The sequence below is a fragment of the Callionymus lyra genome, chromosome 15 (genome assembly GCF_982586985.1).
Source record: "Callionymus lyra chromosome 15, fCalLyr1.hap1.1, whole genome shotgun sequence".
Taxonomy (NCBI): Eukaryota; Metazoa; Chordata; class Actinopteri; order Syngnathiformes; family Callionymidae; genus Callionymus; species Callionymus lyra.
In genome coordinates, this window is record NC_141832.1 from 19,965,476 (window position 1) to 19,989,450 (window position 23,975).

The 23,975-nt window shown below is 35.2% G+C and overlaps 1 protein-coding gene across 2 annotated transcripts in view; it reads left to right on the forward strand.

Moving 5' to 3' along the window:
- The first annotated feature begins 21,860 nt into the window (after nucleotides 1-21,860).
- Nucleotides 21,861-23,975, forward strand: part of LOC148065243 (syntaxin-binding protein 4) — a 36,475-nt gene continuing 34,360 nt past the window's right edge. Inside the window, exon 1 of one of the 2 annotated variants that reach the window (XM_087809955.1) lies at nucleotides 21,861-22,018. In XM_087809955.1, coding sequence (XP_087666081.1) covers nucleotides 21,972-22,018 — 47 coding nt within the window. In that variant the 5' untranslated portion in view covers nucleotides 21,861-21,971. Of the gene's footprint in view, nucleotides 22,019-22,344; nucleotides 22,413-23,975 lie in introns of those variants that run through there. The other variant, XM_087809956.1, reaches the window with a different exon arrangement.

Genomic DNA, 23,975 nt, shown 5'->3' on the forward strand with positions numbered 1-23,975 from the left:
TGGCCCCTTTTTTGGCAGAGCTTAACTACATCCTTCCCTGTTTTTTTATTTTTGTTATTGCTTATGTGTGTATTATATTTTGTTTTTATCTATATTTGTACATCACCTTGTTGTTTTAGGGTGCTTTATAAATAAAATAATATGTTTTAAGCAAAATGATAGCAACATGACCATCGTCAAAAGTGTAAATCAAGGAAAAATTGATAGTGTTTCAACTCAGGGGACTTTGGATGTTGAGGAGCCACAGATCACGAGAGTCTCTCTGAGCATGACAGGTGCATCTCAAGAGTGACTCACACCCGAAGCAGATCTGTGTGGATAAACCATTGAGATGAATGAGTGCTGGTTTGACAATGGACATAAATACTAGAACACTCACGTTGTTGCAAAGTCTCCGGTCTACATTCCCTAGAGAGGTGTGACTGCGTCGCTGCAAGGTGTGTCTGCGCGTGTTTAAAGACCCGCAGGAGGAGGAGGAGGAGGAGGAGGTGGGTTCACTATCAGTATGACAAGTATGACACATTGTTGCCAAGGGTGGTTGCATGGATTCGCAACCCAATGAAGGTGACTGAAGGTAATCTACGGGTTTATGATCTACGTTCCTGCAGCATGCTCCATGTTTGAAACACTTCCCCGTGCGATGCTTGACATTCTTGACATTTTTTTTCAAGTCGACATCTCCTAATGGGAGCTGATGGAATTGAATTAATGCAAATGTAGATTAACCTGCTTTTTTTTCAACAATTTTTCAAAATTAAATATGGATTATATTTGTATTTATATTATGAATTCAATTTACAGATTTAAAATTAAGTTTGTGAAATTATTTTTGCAAAAATAAGCTTTAATCTTTGATGTTTTCATCAATCATCTGTCCGTCAAATTGTTCCATAGTTTGTGTGCGATGCTAATCTTTCACGTGCTCCAGCTGGATGTTTGCCTGAGACAAACATTTGGTTTCAACATCTAAAACAAGGTATATGTTAAAGCATAAGAAGGATAGAAAATTCAGTCCAAAATTATTCTGTTATTTGGACATATTATCAATGAAACGGTGAACAGTAGAGAAGATATAATAAACCTAAAAAAGTCTGGTGTTTGTTACACTTTAAATGTCAATTAATTGTCATTTGATTAATTCAAATGAAAGATCAACACTCAATCTTATCTTCATTAAAATAGATAATTGTTATTATTGAATTTTATATTTTAAATCGTTGAACATCTTTCCACTGGAATGCTAAGTTAAAAGGAACAACTGGATTTTCTTCCAGCCCATGCATATTTTGGAGCTATTTTGAAGCAGGACTTGATGGGCCGCTGTAGTCTTGCATACAGAAACTGTGTCTATCAGGGTGTGGACGTCATTCCTGCTCAGGTGTGGCTTTCTGGATAAACTATGAAAGCAGCATCAAGATATATAATATTTTTTAAAGTTTTTTATTTGTTGCACCAAATGCATGTTTCCTTTTAAGATGCGCGTTTTCACAGAGAGTTGGTCGGAGTAATAACTTAAATTCGATTTTATTCTGCGTGCTTTTGGGTCTTAAAGTTAAATTGACCATAAATGTAATGTTTCTACTGCAGGAGGTCATGAACGCCCCCCAGTGGATGCATCTATACCATGAGTCTGTCTCCATTGATGGAACTTTTTGCGTGGGAGTATTAAAACAAAAAAAAAAATGAAAAAAGCATCTTTAATACGTCTGACTTTTGGATAGAGTCTTAACAAACTACAGGTCTTGACAAGTTTATTTGAGACAACAAGAGTTCTTGTTACGGTTGGATGGACATCAATGCCATCGAGTTGTAGAGGCTCTCAGTGACCTGGCTACAACAACCTACAATACCACATTGATGGTTGAGGGGTGTTACTTCTACACGGTACCACACCTCGCCCAGGTATGTCCCGTTAGCAGGTGTTGCTCGGTTTCAGGCACAAACCCGCCCAACTGGATGAACATATTTGGAGTATATTAAGTCGATTATGTCCTACCTGTCACCGAGGCCAAGGCGGACAAAAGAATCTCACCTCCAGGTACAGATAGATGTTGATCAATAGCAGGTGAAGAATGTGAAAAAGGAAGAAACTAATAAGTATATTTCAATTACTTTGCATTGTAAAACTAATTTGAAATATAGTTGCCTTATATAGAACCAACCTTAATTGTAAGACTATTACATACACAATAACTTCTTCTTACACCTTGACAAGGGACTACACCCTTATTCAAATAGGTAATAAACTCAGATGATCGAGCTTGAGGAAAGAAAATAAGGTAAAAAAAACCCATTAATAAAACATTATACAAGAGAAACAGAAACCACATGAGCTATTATGGAAAGATGTGCAAGTGCAGGAAATTAAGTTACCAACATAGACACGTGAGCAGATATATGACTTTGCATAAACACAGTGCTGTGAAAATAAGTTAATTTCAAATTCCAGATGCCCCGACAGAGACTCTGTCACCCTTAGATTTAAGTCTGGACCTTAGAGCAACCAGCCAGGATCCACCTGGAGATGTGAGGTGTTGTGAGTGGCACAAAAGTGTTCGTATTTCTACTAGGACAATCGTAACCCATAAAATTGATTGTTATGAGGCGTTACGCTTGTCTGTGAAGGGAGAAAATTAAGGCCCAAATATGGCTCTCTTAAAGTCCCTATATGTAGTTTTTATAGATAATGTTTCTGGCTCCCTCTAGTGTCGGTATTGTGTAATTTCAATGTAGTACATTTTTTCTTTTAACCAAACTCTCTGCATATATTTGTTTATAAAAAAAGATAGAGTTTCTTTATCTAGACAGGAATCCACTTAAAAAGGTTCCTTTAATTTTAGGTTTAAGTTTATTCATTTTGACCCTTAAATTAAATAACGCATAAAAGATAAATTATACATCCTAATAGAACTAGTTTAATAGAACAGGAAAAGGCAAAAGGTGTACAGATATTATTTGAAGGTTACACTTAGTTACTTATAAATAAACACAACATAAAAAAAACGAGCAACAACATGTTTAGAGCAAATTTCAAGAGCAAAATACACACTTATTGTCAGGGGTTCTTATGTATTACCTGTATTAGGAATAAATACATAAAAATCATGTTCAATTATATTTTACTTTTAACAAATTGTAGAAGTTAGAAAGCATTTTTAAAATTAGTAAATAAAAATCATGAGTGAAAAATTCTTCTGATTACATTAATTGAGCCTTCTCTATTTGTCTTAAATAATAAACAATACATTTAATAAAAGTAATAAATCCTAACTGTATTTGTGTTTTAGTGTGTTTTCTTCAAAATCCCAGTCATCGAAAGTGTCATTAAACTGACCTCAAAATGTAGTTATGGAAGTGTGTGTGTGTGTGTGTGTGTGTGTGAGTGCAGGTGTCAAGTGTAAAGTGTTCGATTTCATTTTTCAAAACGGACCTATTGCCAGAGAATCTTGTTTGTGGTCAGTCATCAAGAAGAGCTCCACGTGTCATGCTCAGATTATAAACAGGCCAACACGGAGCCCGGTCACCAGCGAGCAGGAGTCCATCTCATTGATCTGAACGAGTGCTGACACATCCACTGGGTCAGCGGAGGCAGCAGCAGCTCCACGGCGGGCACAGAGGTGCGATCTCGGGCCGGCATGATCCCCCACATCCTGCTCTGAGGTCTGGAGACCGGGACCGGGGTTGGATATGTCTCTACTGAAACAACGTGGGCGAGAGCTTGAACGATTTGATGGACTGTCGCTCATCTATTGGTAAGTCAACTACTTCCTGTACAGAATAAGGTTAATAATATACAGTATATATTATAAATATAATATATAATTTGAAGTTACCCCCTGATCAAGTGAAATGTTTAACAAGTATATCTTGTCATTTTTGGAAAACTTTAATTTATTTTATCTATATTTTAACTACTCAAACTGCTCCTGCAAAAATGTATTACCTAAAATAAAATAAAATAAAAAATTGCTGAACTTTTGTATATAAAACTAATATAAAGTGGTAAAACATGTGTGAATAGAGCCAATGTTGACTTCCACGGTCATGATTAATTCCTGAAAGAACTAGATGTTAATATTTAATTATCTTCCAAACAAATATCTTTGTTTATTAAATGTCCTTTTCTAACATTGTTTTATAAGGACCAAGGGTCTTTCCAATTATTTATCAGAAATGTTTTTCTTGAAATTATATTCATTTAAATGTATTTTTTTTTTTTAATTTGAAGAAAAGTAATGAGACTTCACCATAACATTGAGATAAAGATTATTTAATACATATTTGATGGTAGTTGTCGACAAATATGTGAGCACACAAACACAAGTTTACAAAACTAGAGAAAAATAAGAAAATGAGGCACTCATGGAATATAACCAAAGATGTTTTTAGCTTAAAGAAATAGAACAATTTTAATTTAAACCATATTTAACTAATTATTTTGATCCCAAAAAACTAAACAAGTAAACAATTAGACATTTATTCATGCTTTTATATAAAATTATTCTGGTGAGAATCCGTGCTGTTGTGGATGTGCTGAGTCCTACCAGAATGACAGTGATGTAAAACCTCTCCAATATTCAATATATACTGTATATATATTTTTTATAACATCATACTGAGGGGACAGATCCACATGGAGGTCAGATTACATCACCTATAACAGATTTAGACCATGTCCACATCGCTCTGCATCTTTTCTTTCCGTTTTACAAAGAAATGTGGGATAAATATTCCGTTGTCAACATTGATTCACTTTGTGTGGCGTAGCTTGTAGCAGAAATCTACATGAGCGCAAAAGAGTGTTAGCATGTAAACAGTTAGCATAGCAACCAAACTTGAGTGTGTGATGAAATGTAATCTTGTCCAACTCTCTCTAAAGTCGCGACGCTGTAAATATTTAACACACAGATACTTCTTCCAGCCCTAAAAGATTGGATTGATTTGTTTTCCGCATGGGTTGATCAAATTCTTAGCCCCTGCTCATATGCTGCTTGGCTGCCTCCTTCTCTCTTTTTTTTGGGAAGTACAAGGAAGTTTGATTCGCAACAGTATTTGGCAAGAAGTCTCTCTGGTACTATATATTTATTAATGTACTGCGGAAGCCTGAGTAAGGTACGTTGCGCAGTTTTCTATTGCTGTGTTCATACAACATATTTTTGACTAATTTAAAACCTGCTAATATTGGGTTTGAAAAGGTAAAACACAATGGCTGGATAGCATAGATGGTTTGATCTCTGATCCCTATATCTTCCTGCACATGATGTCATACAAAACAAAAGTCTGGGTATTCTGTCAGCAAAGCAGATGTACATTTTAGGGTATGAGGGGCGTAGTCACTAACAACATGTTTAGTTAAAAGCAGAATAACATCAAACATCTTTACGTCACATTTCTGTTCCAGAGATAAGTACAAAACGTTTTGAGAAAATCAGACCACAACAGGCGATGTGAGTAGGGTATAATGTAAGTAAGTAAGTAAGTAAGTAATATTTATTTATATAGCGCTTTTCGATGTGGATGAATATGGAGGAGCCCGAGATCGTCCATCAGTGCAGAGAAAGGGGTCAGAATCTGATATAAATGGGCTTGTCCCCAGAACGCATGTTTAATTTTCACATATTCTAAAGCTGTGGTTAACCGACAATTGGAACTTAGTAAACAACTGGCCTTCATATATTTATTTGTACATATTGATTATTTAATTATATATTTTAAAAAGCAATATGTAAGATTGAAATGTCGGGGGGGTTTTTTTGTCACCACCCAGTGTCAGAACAGTGTAACTGCAATGTCATGGAACCTCTGTTGCCAAAGACAGCATGTACATTTTTTAAAAATTCAATAAAGGTTATTCTTCAGTTACTGGTGTTATTTCTCTGATAACTTATAAAAGTCTTTACTTCATATAAAAACCCTCTGCTTTAAAGAGGTTCTGTGGTCACGTTACTCTCACAGACCTTCAGCGCAACACAACAATTTTCAATTCCCGACTTGTTGAAATATTGGTCAAAATATGCTGTTTTTTAAAGATAGTTAAGAAGTGAAGTGGTGGGAAACTTGGAAAATAAACAGAGATACCCAGAGAGGTAAAAGAGATCAGTAAATGACGTGTCAGTCAAGTAAAGGGGAAAAGAGTCAGAACCGGGTCAGCTGAATTTTAGTGCTGAGTGGACCGGTGGGGTTGGGTCAAACAGCAGTTTAGCATAAAGACATGGAGGCGAGAACTGCTGTTGCACTTATTTCTGCCCTTGGACTGACCATCTGTGGTTTGACCTTCCGACAGAGACGCCCTCCAAAAAACTCCACTCATGATTCTCTCGTCCAAGAAGCTGCCAGAGCTCTGGGATTACTTCCTTATCTACGTCTCAGGAGCGCTAGAGTTTAACCCCGACTGCCACGATGTAGATCTGGGACTGTTTCCTCTCAGGATGAATCCCACCATCAAGCACAGGAGGAGGAGCTCGTCGGAATGGTCTTTGCTTTTCAGTTATTCTTGTAGTTTGAAAGAGTTTGTCTTGTTTTGTTTATCTGCTAAGAAAGACTCAATTTATCTTAAATATCTAACGTTTATTTTCTAATCTTGTCAATTATTACAAGGATTTGCTAGTCAGCTTTGTGGTAAAAAAGATGTTTAGTTTGTGTTAGTCTTTGTTCATTTGACAACCGTTAATATGTAATATAATGGTGGTTCAGTCAAATCCAGACAGTTGAGGTTTTACTTCACTTTTTTTGGGTCATTACTTATGGGGCACAAATTTTTATCAGATCTATTTAGGGGTTTATTTTGATGACAAAATAAAAGTATTATTCTAGACTGGGGATGTTTTTCTAAATGCACACGAAAAAAACAATAAAAAAAATTAGTAGGACAATCAAAAAATAAACAATATTGGGTCAAAACGTTATTTGGACTGTCACAGTGCAGCTAACTGTTGGCTAGCTGAGCTAAGCTAAGCTAATGCCGCTCTGCTAACACTTTGTTAGCTCAACTTATTTAAGCTAATGCAGCTAACCGTCTTTAAACAAACTTAAATGTGTCAAAAACTGCATGAATACATCCCTCATAATTCTAAAACATAAACAAAATCATGGATGAGCTACAGTTTCACATACAGTCATTGAAAAGGCGATGTGAAAAACAACGGTGAGACATGTTTTTGTTTATAAATATTACATCTTAGTTATATTTCAAATAACATTGAAAAACATCAACCCAAGCTATTATTTATTCAAGATATTCTTTCTTATAATTTCCCTCTTCATCCAACACGCTAAATGAAAAAGCTAAACAAAGAAAATAAAACGCAAAATTTGTCTGTCCATTTTCCTAAAAAGAAGGTGGATGAAAGGTAGATATAAAATGTATTTCTACAGTAAAACTTGGTGTTCTGTGACTATACCTTTGGTATAAAGAAATATATTCAAGTTAAGTGTATACTGTACATAAGGGACAAATTGATCTATAATCAATGTTTGGGTGTTTGAGGTGTAAACAAATAAACCTAAAAAGATTTGTTTGTTAAAAAGGAGAGTTTTAAAATTAACTCTTAAACATAGAGAGGGTGTTTACTGTCTCCAGAAATATCGTAACACCTTTGATCTGACGTCTTAACAGTCTCCAACAATATGTACAACAAAATGTAAAAGATATGAATTTAACAAGTAGTTTGACCATTATTCTGTCATGACTGTAGCGTGTTTTCAAAACTGTCTAACATGTCACACACGGATGTTGACAGCACAGGAACACACTTCAGGCTCTTCTTTCCTTCAACAGCTGGCATGAAGAAAACATTATTTTTCTCCAATATTCAAGAACTCTTGAATATAGAGTTTTAGGGAAACGCTTTAAGTGAAACAAATTTACATCATCTCAGATGTCAGGCTTTGTAAAAAACAAAAAAACACCAACATAACAACACAAATATACTAATATTCAAGTAAGTAACTTCTAGAAAATTCTGAAAATATCATTAAAACCCTTTCACAGCTTTATATTTCCATTAAAAGTTTAAGTTAAATTAAAGTGACATCTTCATCACAGCGCTTTTGAGTTTCAAATGACAAATCTTAAAACACAACGGAAATTAAATTAAACATGTCTATAAAAAGCCAGATCAAAAAGATTTATTTTTTCAAGTTTAAATAAATTATCGTACCATTTTATTGTTAACTCACTTCAGCTAATTTAAGAACTATTTTAATTATTTGTCTTAACTGCTGCAAAACCAATTTCCCCAGGGGGACAAAATAAAAATCTTGAATCTTGAATCTTGAATCTTGAATCTTGAATCTTGAATCTTGAATCTTGAATCTTAACTGTAGTTTTGACTTGTTTCACTAGAAGGAGCTCATTTGTTTCAGGAGTCGCTGCTCAGATCTTTATTTAATTGATTTATTACCAAAGCACACATCAACCTACTTCAACCTACATCTAACATTGTATACCAAATTAAAAAAGATTTTATACGGATTCATTCATATACTTAGGGAAGGACATTTTGTTTTTATATCAACACATATAAGATTACGGAAAGAAAGTGAAAAAAAAATAATAATAATAATTATTTATAAGTCTATAGTGACACATGAGTGTTCAGTTTTTACTGTGCACACCCACACAAAAAAATATATCATAGAAAAATGTAAAATCTAAGATAAGTCATCAAAATATACATAAATAATACTAATAATAGTAATTATTCTTTAGATAATGTATAAAAAAAACATGTTTCCTTGTGTCAGGAATCACTTGATGTAGACAAGTAAACTACGGACCCTGCCAATAATGTCAAACTCTGTGTCAAAAATATCATTAAAAATATATATTTTTGAAATCAAATGACATTTTAACAAACCGTAGTTATGATGTAACTAGAAAGTTCTTTTTTTTTTTGCTGAGATATTCTGTATAATAAAAAAAGGTCATTGGGGCAGTGTATGAAGTGAGAGCTCACCCAGTAGAATCCTTGGCACGTCCTTGACATTCTTTCTATTGTGAAAAGTGGCTAAAGGCAGTGACAGATGTGAGCGGATGCACTTCGACAGGTTATTTACCCCCCTCCTGTCCTCGCGGGCCTCCGGTGGCACTCACTTTCAATTTCCTATGACAGAGGAAAACAGTGTGCTCTCATTAAGTCACCTGTCCTCAGCGTCTCTCACCTCACTCAGACGACTCGCTTTCACAGTCTGCAGCAGCACCGCTGAGATTAATAGATATTATCTTCTAGTTCTGAGATGTACACGGAGCACAACGTAGTTTGATTCTGACACACAAAAACATCTTAAGGTTCATGAAAAAGTGTGTATGTTGAATATTATTAATATTATTAGTAGTAGTAGAAGTAGTAGAAGTAGTGGTAGTAGTAGTAGTAGTATTTGTTTTGTGTCAAATTATTTAATTAATTTAAGCCATTTTTTGTGCAAATTTTGTAAAATCAGTTTTTGGTCTATTGTGTTGTGTTTTTTGGGTTAATATTGCTAATATTGTACAACATTATTCTTTTTTTTTATTGTTATTGTATGTTACTTACAGTACTTTATATTTAGCTGTTGTTTTATTTTTAATTTATAATGATTTATACAAAAGAACACAGCAAACTATTCTACATGTATTACTATTTGTTGAGTAAAACTGCATCTGCTCAAGTTTGTTTATCATTTTTTAAGGTTTAAGTATTTGTATGATTGTAGTCTGATGTGTTGTGTTGTGCAGGCGTGCAGAGTACAAGCCGAACCCCTAAACAAGCATTAGAAAAAGTCATGTGTCACTATTGTGAAAGTGTGAATCAGCTCCAGTCTTCCTTGTCAGGTTCAATCGATAGCCATAATGAGGTTCTACTGTATCTCTTCATCCCTGTCGTTGGACACCATCGACCCACCAGGAACATCCACAAATGTGTTTCTCGAAGCAGAGCGTTGGCAGGATCTGACCCCTCTGGGGGGCTTTTGCTTATTGCTGATTTTATTTTCTCTCTCCATCAACCTATTGACAGTTCTGTTCCGACACAGCTGACTGCTCTGTTGTGTCCGTCAGGTCAGTTGAAACTGCTTTTTTTCCCCCAGACTTTTCCCACTAGAGGAGGACGCTGTATCTTCTCACACTTTTGTCCAAAACCAACTGGCAACATATATTTTGAGTCCCTTCCAAATGACTGAGCTCCTCACCTTATCTTAAATGTAGAGTCCAGACAATATACGGAGGAAACTGGATCTTCATTTACTCTGTTATATATGTCTGTTATCTTGATAAAAAGTTTCTTAGACGATAGATCATTCTAATATAATTGTGACCCCTTTAAGGTGTTTCAACACGGAAATGTTTTTCACCGTGTCGTGTCAGAGTCGACCAATCATATCATGTTCATTTCACTAACACAATGTGTGCAGTCATGCTGCTGCCGATCAACTAATCCACCTGCATAAGTACATACACTGTGAGTTTTTACCTGAAAGCAATTGACTCACATACACATTGTTGTTCAAATAAAGCTGCACTTTTTTGCATGTACTAAATTAAACCCTCTTTAACAACAAGTTATTCTCATGAAATTAGAAGATAGTCAGTGAGTTAAAAATCCAAATCAACAAAGAGTTAACAACTCAGAGAGCAGGTGAGAGACATGCTATTTTCTCCATTAGAGAGATGGATTAGGGATAAGGTTAGGGTTAGGGTTAGGGTTAGGGTCTGTCTGATCCATGGTTCAGTAACCCATTTTTATACAGTCTGGTTTTATGCACACCTTTGTAATCATTTTTTAAGGCAAGAAATATTCTATTTAATTTAAATAAATTGTTATTTGGGGAGTTGGGGGGAGAAAAAAAGACATAGAACTGAAATAACACACACTGCAATATTTCCAATGACTAAAAGTACTAAATCAAATAATGACAGAAACATTATTCACAATCTCTCACCAGTTTTCATTTTAATTAAAGGGCCACGAGCCGAACTTTGGCAAGGCTTGATGTTGAAACCATTCTGTTCTCATATAACAATAACTCATCAGAGATTTAAAGATACAAGAAACCAAGATGGTAAACGGCACAAGATTCTAAAGATGCATTTTGATCATATTAAATCAATGATTTCTCAGGAGTCATTATCTTATTGATAATCTATGTATAATTTAATGAGTTTTTTGTGATATTTCCTTCTAAACACATTCATAATTGAACTGAAGAAGAAACACTGATTTTCTTCATTGTATTTCTTTTTAATTGCTGTTATCTGCAGCGAGGGAAGCAGCGATTAAAACGAGAACTCTGCAAAATTCCATTTATTATCTTTCACGACTTTGAACTTCAAAACATGGGCAAAAATAAACCAGCGCTGAAAATGATCACAACAGAAGCAAAGTAATCCCGGATGACTTTCCCTTTAATCATGTATGTGGCAACAAAGCAGCAGATTTTGTCCCTGAAACACACAAAAGCTTTTTTCTTAATGAATATTTCAGAGGATGAAAAAGCCTTTGATAATTGTTTATCATTCCAACCATGTGATAATGAGAACAGGGTTTGATTTAATTATCTGGAGAAAGTACAATAAATGATGTTGTTATTTGGATTGTTGTTTTTATCACTAATTCATCCGCAGGGCTCTTTCAACACTCTTCAGAGACTTTCTTTCGCTTTGATAACTAATAAGTGATTGATGACAGTCACGTCTTTTTTGTCTCTTTTAATGATGCTGTTCAGTTGAATCTGAATCCTTTGGTCCTTTATGATGTACCAGTGATTATTGGGGTTGAGTCTAGTCCTCTTTTTACATCTTTTTAACAACTTTTTCCCAAAAACTCTTTTCTTTGCAAAAATGCAGGAAAAAACACAATATTTAATGAAACGTACTTAATGAATTTTGAATTTCACAGCTACTATCAAGTATTATAAATGAGATTAATCGTTGCATTATTCTGATATCGGAACATCCAAGTGAATCAACAACAAAAACACATTTTCTTACTACAGCCACATAGGTATGGGTACTGGTGGAAACAGTACAAACTAGACAAAAAAGCAAGTCATATTTAAGTGCCTCACTTGGGTTTTTGTTTCATTTTGCCAGATATTTTTTTTTTCTAAGAGACAAACATTCGACATGAATAAAAAATAAAGTCATTACAGTGATTCGAGGCACTCTCGTTGTGCATAGGTACTCACCTAGCTATTATACTGACAAGTCATTCCACAGAGTTACAATAGTGACAAATGACAACACAACGTGTATTATTTGGAAACATGCAAAAAGTTGTATTATTTAAAAAAAATAAACAAGAAAAGAAAGTTTTGGGAAAAATTTGGCACCATTTTTAAAGTACAGAAAGAGAATTACGGTTTTCAATAAGAAAGAAATGATGCTTTTGAAGCAACGATTGGGTAAAAATGACAAAGATGTAAGGAAGGAGTCAGTCAGGACCATGAGCTGGGCAGGTCTGGATCTTAGAGTGAAGTTGGAGGAGTTGATAGAACAACACCTGGATAAGATTGACAGACTTATTTAGGCCAAATGCCAATTTAAAGCTTAGTTAATTGAGATAAATTAAAAAAAATAATTGTTGTGTATATATCGGTAACATTTAAAATTCTCTTTCAAAGAATAGTTTGACTTTACTTGGTTCTAATAAAAAAATTAATTGTTTTTGTTGTAAAATGTATTGTATGTAAATAAACCCATATTTTCTTTGCTTACTTTTTTTTGTTTTTACCCTCAATACGATCAGAATCCAACATTTATTATTGCATCTATACTAGTTATTTTATCATTTGCATTATCATTGATAGCAATGTGGAACAGCAGGTGGCCATGGTACTCCGAAACAAACATCTTGATCTTGAAAAATGATTTTCGGATCCAGTTGGTAATTCATAACAAACAGTTTCTCCTTGTTTCATCATCAACATCGTGGACATTTATTTTCAATATATTTATTCATTGTTGTTGTTATTTTTCTTACAGATCACAAAGTGATCAAGGAATTATAATAATAATAATGATGATGATGATTATGATAATATAATTAGAATATTAAGAATAATAGAAGATGGTGTGCCATTTAAAAATGAGAATGCAATACAGAATAATTCCACTAAATAGCACTAAAAAGTTGAACTACACGATTCTATCGATAGAGGGCAGTCTTGTTAATGGAAAAACCCAAGGGTCGTCTGTTTTCGAGTTTGCACTTTTAATTTAGCTATTCGTAATGGTTATATGTGACATGTCACTGAAACCAGTAACCATCAATAACTTCCGTTTTCAACCACCTCATGGTAAAGAATTTAGACTAAAAGTCAGTGCGTACGTGTGTGCGCGCGCACTCACCCGGGCATGTGGGATTTCTGCTGCTATATTTCTCAGCGAGGACGGGATAATCCCATAATCTGATAACGACCCACTGTGCAGATTTAGTGATTAAAGTTCAGAAGCAAATGGTCGCTGTGCAAACTAGAAGAATGGAAGATGATTCTGCGTGAGGCGCGTGTTGCGCAGACCAGAACCTAATGGATCCACATTCATTACAAGTCCTATTCAAGTGTCACAGTGTGAAGAATGGATCAAGAGGATTTGGTCAAATGACTCCAGAAGATAATGCTGCTGTGATTCACGTTATCTGCGCAGTAGGATAATGAAAAAAAGAAAAAAAAAACCTGCAGAAGTGCAGAGTGAGCGTTTGAGTCAGGAGCAAGAATCACTGACACAGCAGGAGCGTCACCGAACACACGCCACATCCAGACATGTTCTTTTTTTTATCTCTGTCAGAGCAACTGATCCTCCATGTGAGCCAGGAATAAGGATGGTTAAAGACTCTGCAGAATTTGCTGTGGTCAAAGCTGATGGTTAAAACATGCAAAATGACATTTTTTATCATATGGATGTTTCAACATTTTATATAATTGTATGGTAAACTGAACTTCTTGCCTTAGTTAATGTCTAACCAAATACAGCATGACGTAAGCAGCAAGTGGACATTGATTGATCTGGTAAATCATAAAACATTAAACTTACAGCACTTTGTATAGAACCTGCGGTTTTATTTTAATTTCATAATAATGATGTATTCACTCCTGCTGGTGAAAACTGAAGTTGGCAGTCAACATTTCTAATACAGCAGAATCTAGAACGGCACCTGTTCAAGTCTGATAAATTACCTCTTTTTTTTCTTATACATCAATCTACAATCATTTATAAAAAATAAAATAAAATACAATTTACAGTAAGTTGAGGGATTTCATTCGATCAATTAATCACAGATAATCAATAATTAATTTTTTAACCTCTTGTTGTAAAACAAATAACAACGTATATACATATTTAAGGAATTAATATTACAATATTAAAAACGTAACATATTTATTCAAACTGGATAATGAAAAGCAGCAATAGGTAACATTTTTTCTTTATTTTCTGTTTTTATTTTTAACTGTCATAATTCCCCCCCAGTATATTATGGTATTCACTAGACTAAACTCCCTTTCTCTCATTTTGTAAACACATGCACGAGTGACTACAGTTTAAGGGCTGAAGACACTTCAGTTTTTTATCAGCATTTACATCAAATGACAGGTGTTTCTAAGCAAAAAAACAAAGACATTACAATATATAGTTCCAGGTTATTGATGGGTGATTAATCGATGACTCGGCACATACTGGAATTGAAAACATTTTTTGATGGTACCATACAAGATTTAGCGAGAACCAGTCAAAACTGCGTTTGGAGTACTTGACCTTGACCTTGTTGTGTTGAATTAATTTTCTCCTCCGTCTCCAGTTGTTGCTTCGAGTCAAATTTGCATGATTCTCCAAAGAGGCGACTAAGCTCCTCAAGGTATTAGATTTTTAAAAATGCAGGATTTTGCACGTTACGTAATACAGAGTCTGATCAGAGTAAACACAATTCACCTGATCCCTGCACCGATCCAAAGGTGCTGGTTTAAATATAGGATGTCATTCCAACAAGGTTGCAAAGAGCTCAGACGCCTTGAGAAGATATTCTGATTCGGTGAAAGAGACTTGTTCAAAAACAGCATGAGGTAAACAAATGGAGACGTATCTGTGTTCCTAGAATCCCTGGATGTTCTGTGTCCACTGATCACTTTCTATTCACAAGTTAGGATTCAGCCAGTGATTCATAAGAAAACAGTAGAAAACAGGCAATACATGATTCATGCACAAATCTACCACGTTGTTACTTCAGTTACAAACAAGGACAAATATTCACACATTTAAAGATAGTTTCCTTACATTGAATTAATCATATTGTTACCATAAATAAATACTGTTTTCTAATGGATTGGCAGTGCCCTATGGTGACTGCTTTGCCATTTAGCCAAAAACATTTCCCTACGTCAATATCTACAGGTCAGCCATTTGAACGATCAATAAGCCAATAATAAATAAATAAATAAACACATTGTCGGGAAACCTTCAACCCTGATATATGAAGCTATCAACCCACATTCCTACCTAAATAATAGAGTAAATGCCCTGAGACTTTGGTAGCAGTGTTTAATGTTTTCATTCTCTTTCTTCGTAGGTTCTAAGACACTGAGCCTTGAACTATGTTGTGCATTTGGTCAGTGAATGACTCTTAAATAAAAGTAGTAAGAAAGACTCGAAAAACCTTGATGTAGGTTTGAACTGGAAATATTTTAAGTTTGTGAGCTACTTTTTATCCCATCGTTTGTCTTTGTAGCATTGGTGATCCCTAATCTTAAGAGTTAATCAATTTGAATCTCTTTTATACCACTTCGCCTTTCAAATGTCTCCAAATGTTTTACCTTATCAGCAGTCTGGTTTATATAGACACAGTTGGCTGATGAGGGACAGGGTTATCAAAGAGACCACAAGGCAAACCTATAATCACACTATAGAAAGGTCAATAATAATAATAATAATAATAATTTTTATGCTGTTAAGCATGATGTTGGTGAGGTATAAATTAGGTATGTATCTAAAAATGACACACGAAAGATAAAGCAGTTTCTAGAAGCCAATTTGGATTTGTTGAAAATGGGTCGGGAAGGCATTTTAATTGTAGTTGAAATGCTAATTGTACAGTTTTTTTTCTACATTTTTGCACGGTAGTCTCCTTCAAAACCAATGAAACAGTAGTTTTAGTTTCATTTTAGAAACATTTAAGTCCTTACAAACCGTCTAAAAACATCTTATTAGTCTGAATGTTTTAACTTTAAGTTCATTGATATGATTCTTATTAGTTTCTTGAGTGTCTGACGAGTCATTCTGCTCACAGCTATATTTAGTTGGGTTGTATGGATCTGTGTGTATTATCCTTCCTGACATAAGCGCATCATCTCTTTATCAACTAGCCCTCGGTACTTAGCTGCCGCAGTGTGACATTAATGTGGACATGTGGACTGACCAAGAGTTAGACTCGCTGACCCTGCTATGAGAACCATGTTCCAGAGGCTGATCATGCCTCTCGGTTTTGCAAGGTATGCGTTTTTTTATGATTTTTATTTGGCTGGTTGACGTTTCATCTCGAAACCGTATGGATGTTAAATTCTTATTGATTGTGTGATAAATAAACAGTTTAAAAAAAAATCTGTGGAGATGTTTTATCCTGGTAGCCTGTTAATGATTTCAATGTTTTCTTGCAAAAATAACATTTCAACTTTATCAAAATGTTGGTACGATTTCCTTCTTATTGGTTTTACTGAGTGAAGAAAGGCCTTGGCAAGGCATCGCGGTCAAGGCAGCATCACATCAAAGAGGTTGCTTTGGAGTTTGTCTGAATACAGTTCATTCTATTTTTGTAGTTGAAGCTTGTAGGTATATTTGAAGCGTCATTAATGCTCAGTGCTACTTCTTCTCTGATGTCTTACCTCACTTTAGGGTAGGCTTGAAACACCTTTGGACCATATCAAGTTAGTATGTATTTCATTTAATTTGACAGTTATTTATTATCCAATAATCTACCCTGATCATTGGATTGATCATTTGTCCCAGTGTGTGTTTTACGCATCTACTTGGCAAGAGAATATTCATTCTTCTTCTTTGTTCCTCTTCATCAGGTGTTAGCTCAAATGGTCTTGATCTTTTTGTGACTCTACATTGTTTGTCGCTTGATTGTATGAACAGTTAACAGAGACCACTTCTGTGGGATAATAAGATGGTCTTCATGAATTTCAAAACTGTTACCCAGAACTTCCTCGCTGCAAAGTAGTTGAAGTTATGGCAGGGTTTTCCAGATCCGTTAAGAAGTTCTTATGTTCTGCAATCTTCTTAGGAGCACTCGTAAGAACGCTGTAAATGAAGAATGTTTTGAATGAAAAACGATCTTTCACTAAGAAGGAAATGTGAGATCGTGTTGATCTCAACAGCCATCTTAGCGACGGGAAACAACTGTATCTTAGCCAAACCCTTCTTTAGAGCCTTCTTACATCCTTAAGAACGATCCTATCTGGGAAACCTGTCAAATATCAGTACATAAATGTTGTTGGTGCTACTTTGATTACATGTTCCTACCACACTACCACATTTCCAAGGTTGGGTTCCTCTATATGACAAAGACCCCAAGACACTATCTCCATCTGGACAAAATTTCACCTTAACCTGTCAATCAAGAAATCGGAAATCAATCAGAAATCCAGTTTATTTTCACAAACATCATAATTGATGAGAGGTTTGGCCTACATCGCGAACATAGTTTGATCAACAATGTGTTAAGCTACATGTAGAATCACAAGTCATACAAATTCCTTTGGGTTTAAAAATCAAGAGTCGAAGGCATTTCACTAATCCACGGAGTAAATGTGATGTGACTGAGGAAATCTCATTTTGTCAGTGACAGGATTCCCTGCTGTATTTAAGGCTCACCCATTGAAAACCCTCGGAGAGACACCTGTTGTGAATGCTGTCGGATTTTGCGGTGATGGCCTATGAATGGAAGGTTATAGGTCCATTTTTAGGGTTGGTCTTCAAGCACGCTGAACTCCTGTTGATCCTCAGCGTAATGGATGTCGAGGAAAAACCAAAAATAAACATGTGAGCATAAATCTACCTACGTATAAAAAGCATTATAGTGGATTAGCATTTCAGACCCCTCATGGAGTCAGGAGTTCCAAAGTAGACAGGTGTTTCTTTCATTCAAAAGTTGAAGTGATGCGATGATCAGCCAAAGAAGATCTCCTCATAGTCCCATCACCCTTGTCTTTTTAAAATCATCAAAACAACAATGGCAGACTACATAGCTGTGTTTATCCAGGACCAAATATTGACTCAACTACTTGTTCATTATAATTAGAAGCAAACCGTTCTAAACATGTGCAGCGAACAGATAAGAAGCTCACTCACAAACACAAGTTTCATATCCGGGTGAAACGTTTTTTTTTTTTTCCTCACAAGAACTTGATTCAAATTGAAATTTATGGAGATTACTCCCTTGTTGGCGTTGAGGCAGCATGTAGGAGTGAGCGCTGCTAGAAAAAACATTAGCATCACTCGTCCCTTGAGCTTCCCCACTTGCCTGCTGCTAAAAGAGCATCGGTTAAGAAGTCAATAAAGATTTATAAAGCTGCTTTCGTTCAATTATGAGGATTTAGAACTAGAAGTTTTGCTGTATAAAATTGTATCTTATTCGCTAAAATAGAAATGTAGAGATGGCTCTATAATGATGATGATCCTTATACAGTATTGTCAAAGAGCTGGATCATTTTATGTTGAAAAGTTGAATAATTGATCAACTATAAGGCTCAACAACTCTTGAAATGTATTTTATAAATGTGCGTGGGAAGGATCTTAACGATCCATGTGGTTTGCTTCAAACCTTTTCAGTTTAATATTTAAAAAAAAATAGGCTTAAAAGTGGTAAAGTAGGTCAAGATATGTGGTGTATGACAGATCAATTTCTTACATAGTTCTGCGGAGCCTTTTGTGAAAATTGGGGTGGCAGAAGTTCACACAGAACTCTAGGGTTTTACAAGGGATGCTATTTGATGAACCGATTGTTGTTAAATAAATACCAATTCAAGGAGGAACTCAGGAACAAAATACAACTGTTGTGTGACTCAACTTGATGATGCACCTGGTGGCCAACTTCTTGTGTGTTATATTATTATATTCATCTTTGTTTTAAGTTAGAAAAACAGAATACATTTTTTAGAGATAGCCAGTGAAATTGCAGGGAGTAGGAGAAACAGATGAGTTCATAAGTAAAAGACAACCTAGAGCTACAATAGGCGACTGTGTGGTCGGCCAGGGGTTAACAAAAGTTGTCACATTTCAGCAGATCATGGTCTAGAGGAGGAGGTCTGGCGGTATTTTGAGGAAGCAGGTTTGTTTCTCCGTTAATGCACTTGCAGCTTTGAAGGAAGTTTTCACGCAGCAGCTGGCTCTTGTTGCTACACTAGTGCATTAGCCTTAAAATCAAGGTTAAGTCTCTGCTTGAAAAGAGGTTATAGAGAGCAGAGATGGTGAGTTTAAATCCAGAATCTGGGGTAATTCAGGGTGACCCAGGGGCTTTCACTGGAAGGAGGTAGGAGGAGAAAAAGGCCAACATTAGAAATGAGCGGCACAGCTCATATGGAGCAGTTTGGACAGAGTTATGGTGTTCACATGGTTAGAACATTTGAAAAGGAAAAGACATAGAACAGCTGCCAACTATTGCGCATCATGGATGTGAAAATAATCAACGTGACCAGATTTGTGATGGAAATTGACAAGTTAAAGTAGTTTTTTTTGTTGTTAGTGGGAAAATCATGTCTTCATATTTCCAATAAGAAAGAATATTATCCATTGAGAAGGACATAATGTTCCTTGTCCAATCTTAACAAGTGAAAATAGGAAATTACTGTATTGGTGTTTCTCTTGTAGGTTACTAATAATAAACATTTTTAAAGCAGATTACACATTAATAGACAAAGAAAAAATAAGCAAATTTGCTTTCAACTCCTCTAAATTGTGGTGAGATAAGTGCTGTCTTAAGAGTCTTCTTACTTTAAAAACTTTGTAGGAAATCATTTCATTGAAATGCTTTTTAGGCGTGCAATGTTTCCTGAGTGGATCGCATGGATTTCAACTTTCATCTGTTGTTTCAAGCACATGATTTTCTTCAGTATTTAGACAGAGAGAAATATCTGGTCATGTCAAGCGTTACCAACTTAATTCCACTACAAAGGAACTTTTACATGTATTGAGTTTTTGGCTTTATCTCTGTTCTTAACGTTTATAATACTGCTCGCAGTCGACTAAGAGAAGAATTTGTTTTGACAGTTGTTGTTGGAAAGACTCTTTCATGACCATTCATGGTATTTAAACCTCCAAGAGCATCAGCCTCTAATAAGTGTCTTGCTAAGGGACATATAAAAACCAATGGCGACTATAGACCTCTAATCCAAGTGCATTTTGTTTGAGAAGAACAGGTGATTGATGCATCCATGAAATCTTGCAATATTCTCAGTTTATGCCACCATTTTACAAACATTATGAAAATGTATATAATGTATAATAAGACTCAGGAATCTTTATATTAAGCATTAAATGGGTGCAATAATAACTTGTATGCAATTATACCGGAATGTACATATTCATATTCATATCTACGTATATACCTGTGAAATATTTCCTGAGCACAGTCGCATAGAATTTACATTGTTGATACATGGTATATTATCGGAATAAAAATCAGAAATCTTTAAAACTAGGTTGAAAATACAACAAATGGTGTCGTTTGTTAATGGTGATGGTAGTACAGACTACAGACTCAACAAGAATGAAATAAATATAACTGAAATAAAATGAGTAAATGTTAATATATGCTCAAAATAGCCCACGTTTTGTTACAACAACAATCCATACAACAATAAAAGTGTCTGATTCTGGCTATTTTACCATAGAAAGTACAGACTACATTTTAAGATTTCTTTAATTATTTTTGTATACTTGGTAACATTAGATATTAAAAACGTTTTACTTTTAATAACTTACTGCCCTTTAGAACGATCTTCCTCTCTCTTTGCGCTTGATGGATCTACTGACTCCTTCAAGAAACATCTTAAGACGTTTCTATTTGTTCAGGCTTTTTCTTGATTTTCTGGAACTCCTGTTCAGTTTTTATCTTGACCTTATAAAGTATATACTTTATTAAATATTGTTTTGATTGTTTAAGCGCTTTGTGACCCTGGTCTGGAAAAGCGCTATATAAATAAAAATTACTTACTTACTTAATTACTTTATACATCCTGGCATGTAGGGCAGCTTTACTTTAGCCACTGTTTTCTAATGGTGAGAACAGAGTAACTGAAAACCTTCCTCATACTTCTGATTCTGCTCAGAGGAAAGAAAAATACAATAAAAGGTCCTCTTTGATTTTTATTGTCAGCAACATTTTAATAATAATTTAACTTTTTTTTTTTTTTTTTATAAATATGTCTGTATTTTGAAAGATGCCTTATAAATAAAATGAATTATTGTTTATTATTTTTATTATTATTTTCCAGACTAAATTTATAAATATCTATTTTTACACACGCACAAATGAAAAAAGGAAGACAAAAACATTAGAAACGAATGAAGTTAAAGGAGATTTCACCGAGAACTGTTTTGGTCCAGTTGATCTCTGGGGGGTTAGCGCTGGGCATTAAACGACCTCTGGTCTAATGCCCTACAAAAGCAGACTTCGATGTACTTGGTCCACTTTTCTTTTTTTTTTAAGCAGGGATTTATTTTCCTTCTAGCAGCCAAAAACACCAGTAGCTCTTGGAAGAGGAGGAGGAGGAGGAGGAGAGGAAGAAAAAAAAAAAAAAACACTTGTTCCCACTTTCAAGATGTTTCCGTGAGGGAGGTTACGTAAGAGCTTAATGGTGCGACTGGAGGTGTAGTAGATGTTCGCTGCTGGACCAGGACTTAGAGGAGCGGCGAGGACCAGACGCAGCATCATGTGGCTGCTGCTCGCTGGAGGTTGAACGACCCGCGCGCCGAACCGTGGCCGGAGCACGCGCTCCTGGACATCATGCCCACCTTCTCAGTGATGTATAAAGGAGCCGTCATCATCAGCAGGTAGACTTCTGCAACTCGTGTCGCTCTTTAGCAACCATTTTATTATTTCAATTCTGCGGTAACGTTTGGACTTAAATATTCCGTATTTATGTTGAAGTCCCGCCTGTCGACACGTCAATCACGATCAAAAAGAACAAAGCTTACCGCTTTCCCGCCATCCCTGAAGTCCGTTAGTTTATTCTCGATAACGCCGTTAATAGTGGAAAGATAGTGATATCATTTTGGATAGTTTTTTTTAAAAGGTTGAACTTGGAATTGTCAAAAAAAAAAAATCGAAAAGCGACGGAATGCGAAGCTGAGCTCGCGCGCGCGTGCGTCTCCTCTCGAGATTTAAAGTTGCTTTCATCATGCCGACATTTTCCGTCATGTACAAGGGAGCTGTCATCGTTAGCAGGTAAAACTAAAACAACTCTATTTTCATCTCATTCCATCCTTTAAATCCAATTCAACTTTGTCCATGACACGTCTATCTAAGTTATTTAAGAATATAAAAATGTATTTGTCGCTGTGGTCACCAAATATATATATATATACAGGTATATATATTTTTAATAGCCTTTGTTGTTGTAACACTGTGTTTAAGTTGCTGTAAGTGAACTACATTCTAGCTGAAGCATGACGAGCAACACCAGGGTTCAAGAAGTACTAAGTCCCAGATCTTTTTAGACCCCATCTGTCGTCTCCCCTGCTGCCTGTGGATTAACACTGTGAATTATTTGGGCTTTCCACATGGAAATAGACCGATACATGTGTAAATAAACATGTCACAAATGATCATTTCATCAATTTTAACTTGACCAATGTTGTGTAAAAATTATTATACTGTAAATATATGTTTAGATTTATCCTTAATTGAATTGTCGGCCGACACAAACAACATTTAAGTGTCCTCAGAAGACTTACTTTCCTGTTGAGCACGCAAAGCCTAATTTGGATCTGTCCGGTAATAAAACCATCTTAAAACAAAAACACATGTAAATAACTTTATTTGTTATGGAGTCTCAATGAAGTCGCTGAAATAGTAGCTATTTTTCTTTTGACTGGTGAGTTTATGTTCTGGTCCTCCAACTTTATTTTATTAATATATATACATGAACATTTTCTTTCTGAATAATTCCCGTCATGAATGAAAACAACAGTGCTGTCTGTTGACAAATATGAAGTCATTATTTGTATTCATTTAAAGGATGGTTATTTAGATGCATGTTGATGGACAGTGATGTGACCTTTTCACAAAAAAACAAGTTTATTTTCTTTATTCCCTTGTTTTGGAGCACTTGTTGTTCGAGTTTATCCAGTCAGCTTGCATGAATGGGTGACCTGTGAATAAGAGATGTGTTTAACATGTAATTTAAAAACTGGAAATAATATTTGTAGAAGTTTAAAAAGTGTGACGTTGAATCTAATAGCTGGTGTCTCTAACCAACTCTTATTTAATAGCATAAAGGGAAAGCACAGGGTCTTTAGAATTTTCCCAAAAGTGGAGCTCTAGCTGGAGTAAACATTAGCAAGTCATTTAAAATGGAACATTTTGAGTGGGCGGATTAATTTCTGTTCTGTGAATAGGACTGTCTGGTCAATCTGCTCCGTCACCCGCAAATATGTTTGGTTTTGTCAGTTAATTACAGTATTTGCTGTAGATAAGTTCATTGGTGTCAGTTCTGTAAATGCACAGTGGGTTTAACACCAGAGTTGTTTACTTGTTACTTGACATCTCTAGCTAAACCAATGATTAATGGTTTTAGTAGGCAGCTTTTAGCATGGTCTTATCAAAACATGATAATGATGTTATTTGCATTTAAATGTTTTAAACATATAGTACTAGAATACATTTTAAATATCTTCCAATCTGTCACATTTTTTAAATCCTCTAACATTTTTCACTGCCACGAGATCCAAGTTGGATTAATTATTTGAATTGTGTTCGAAGGTTTGAAGGAAAAGGACATTTAGTAAT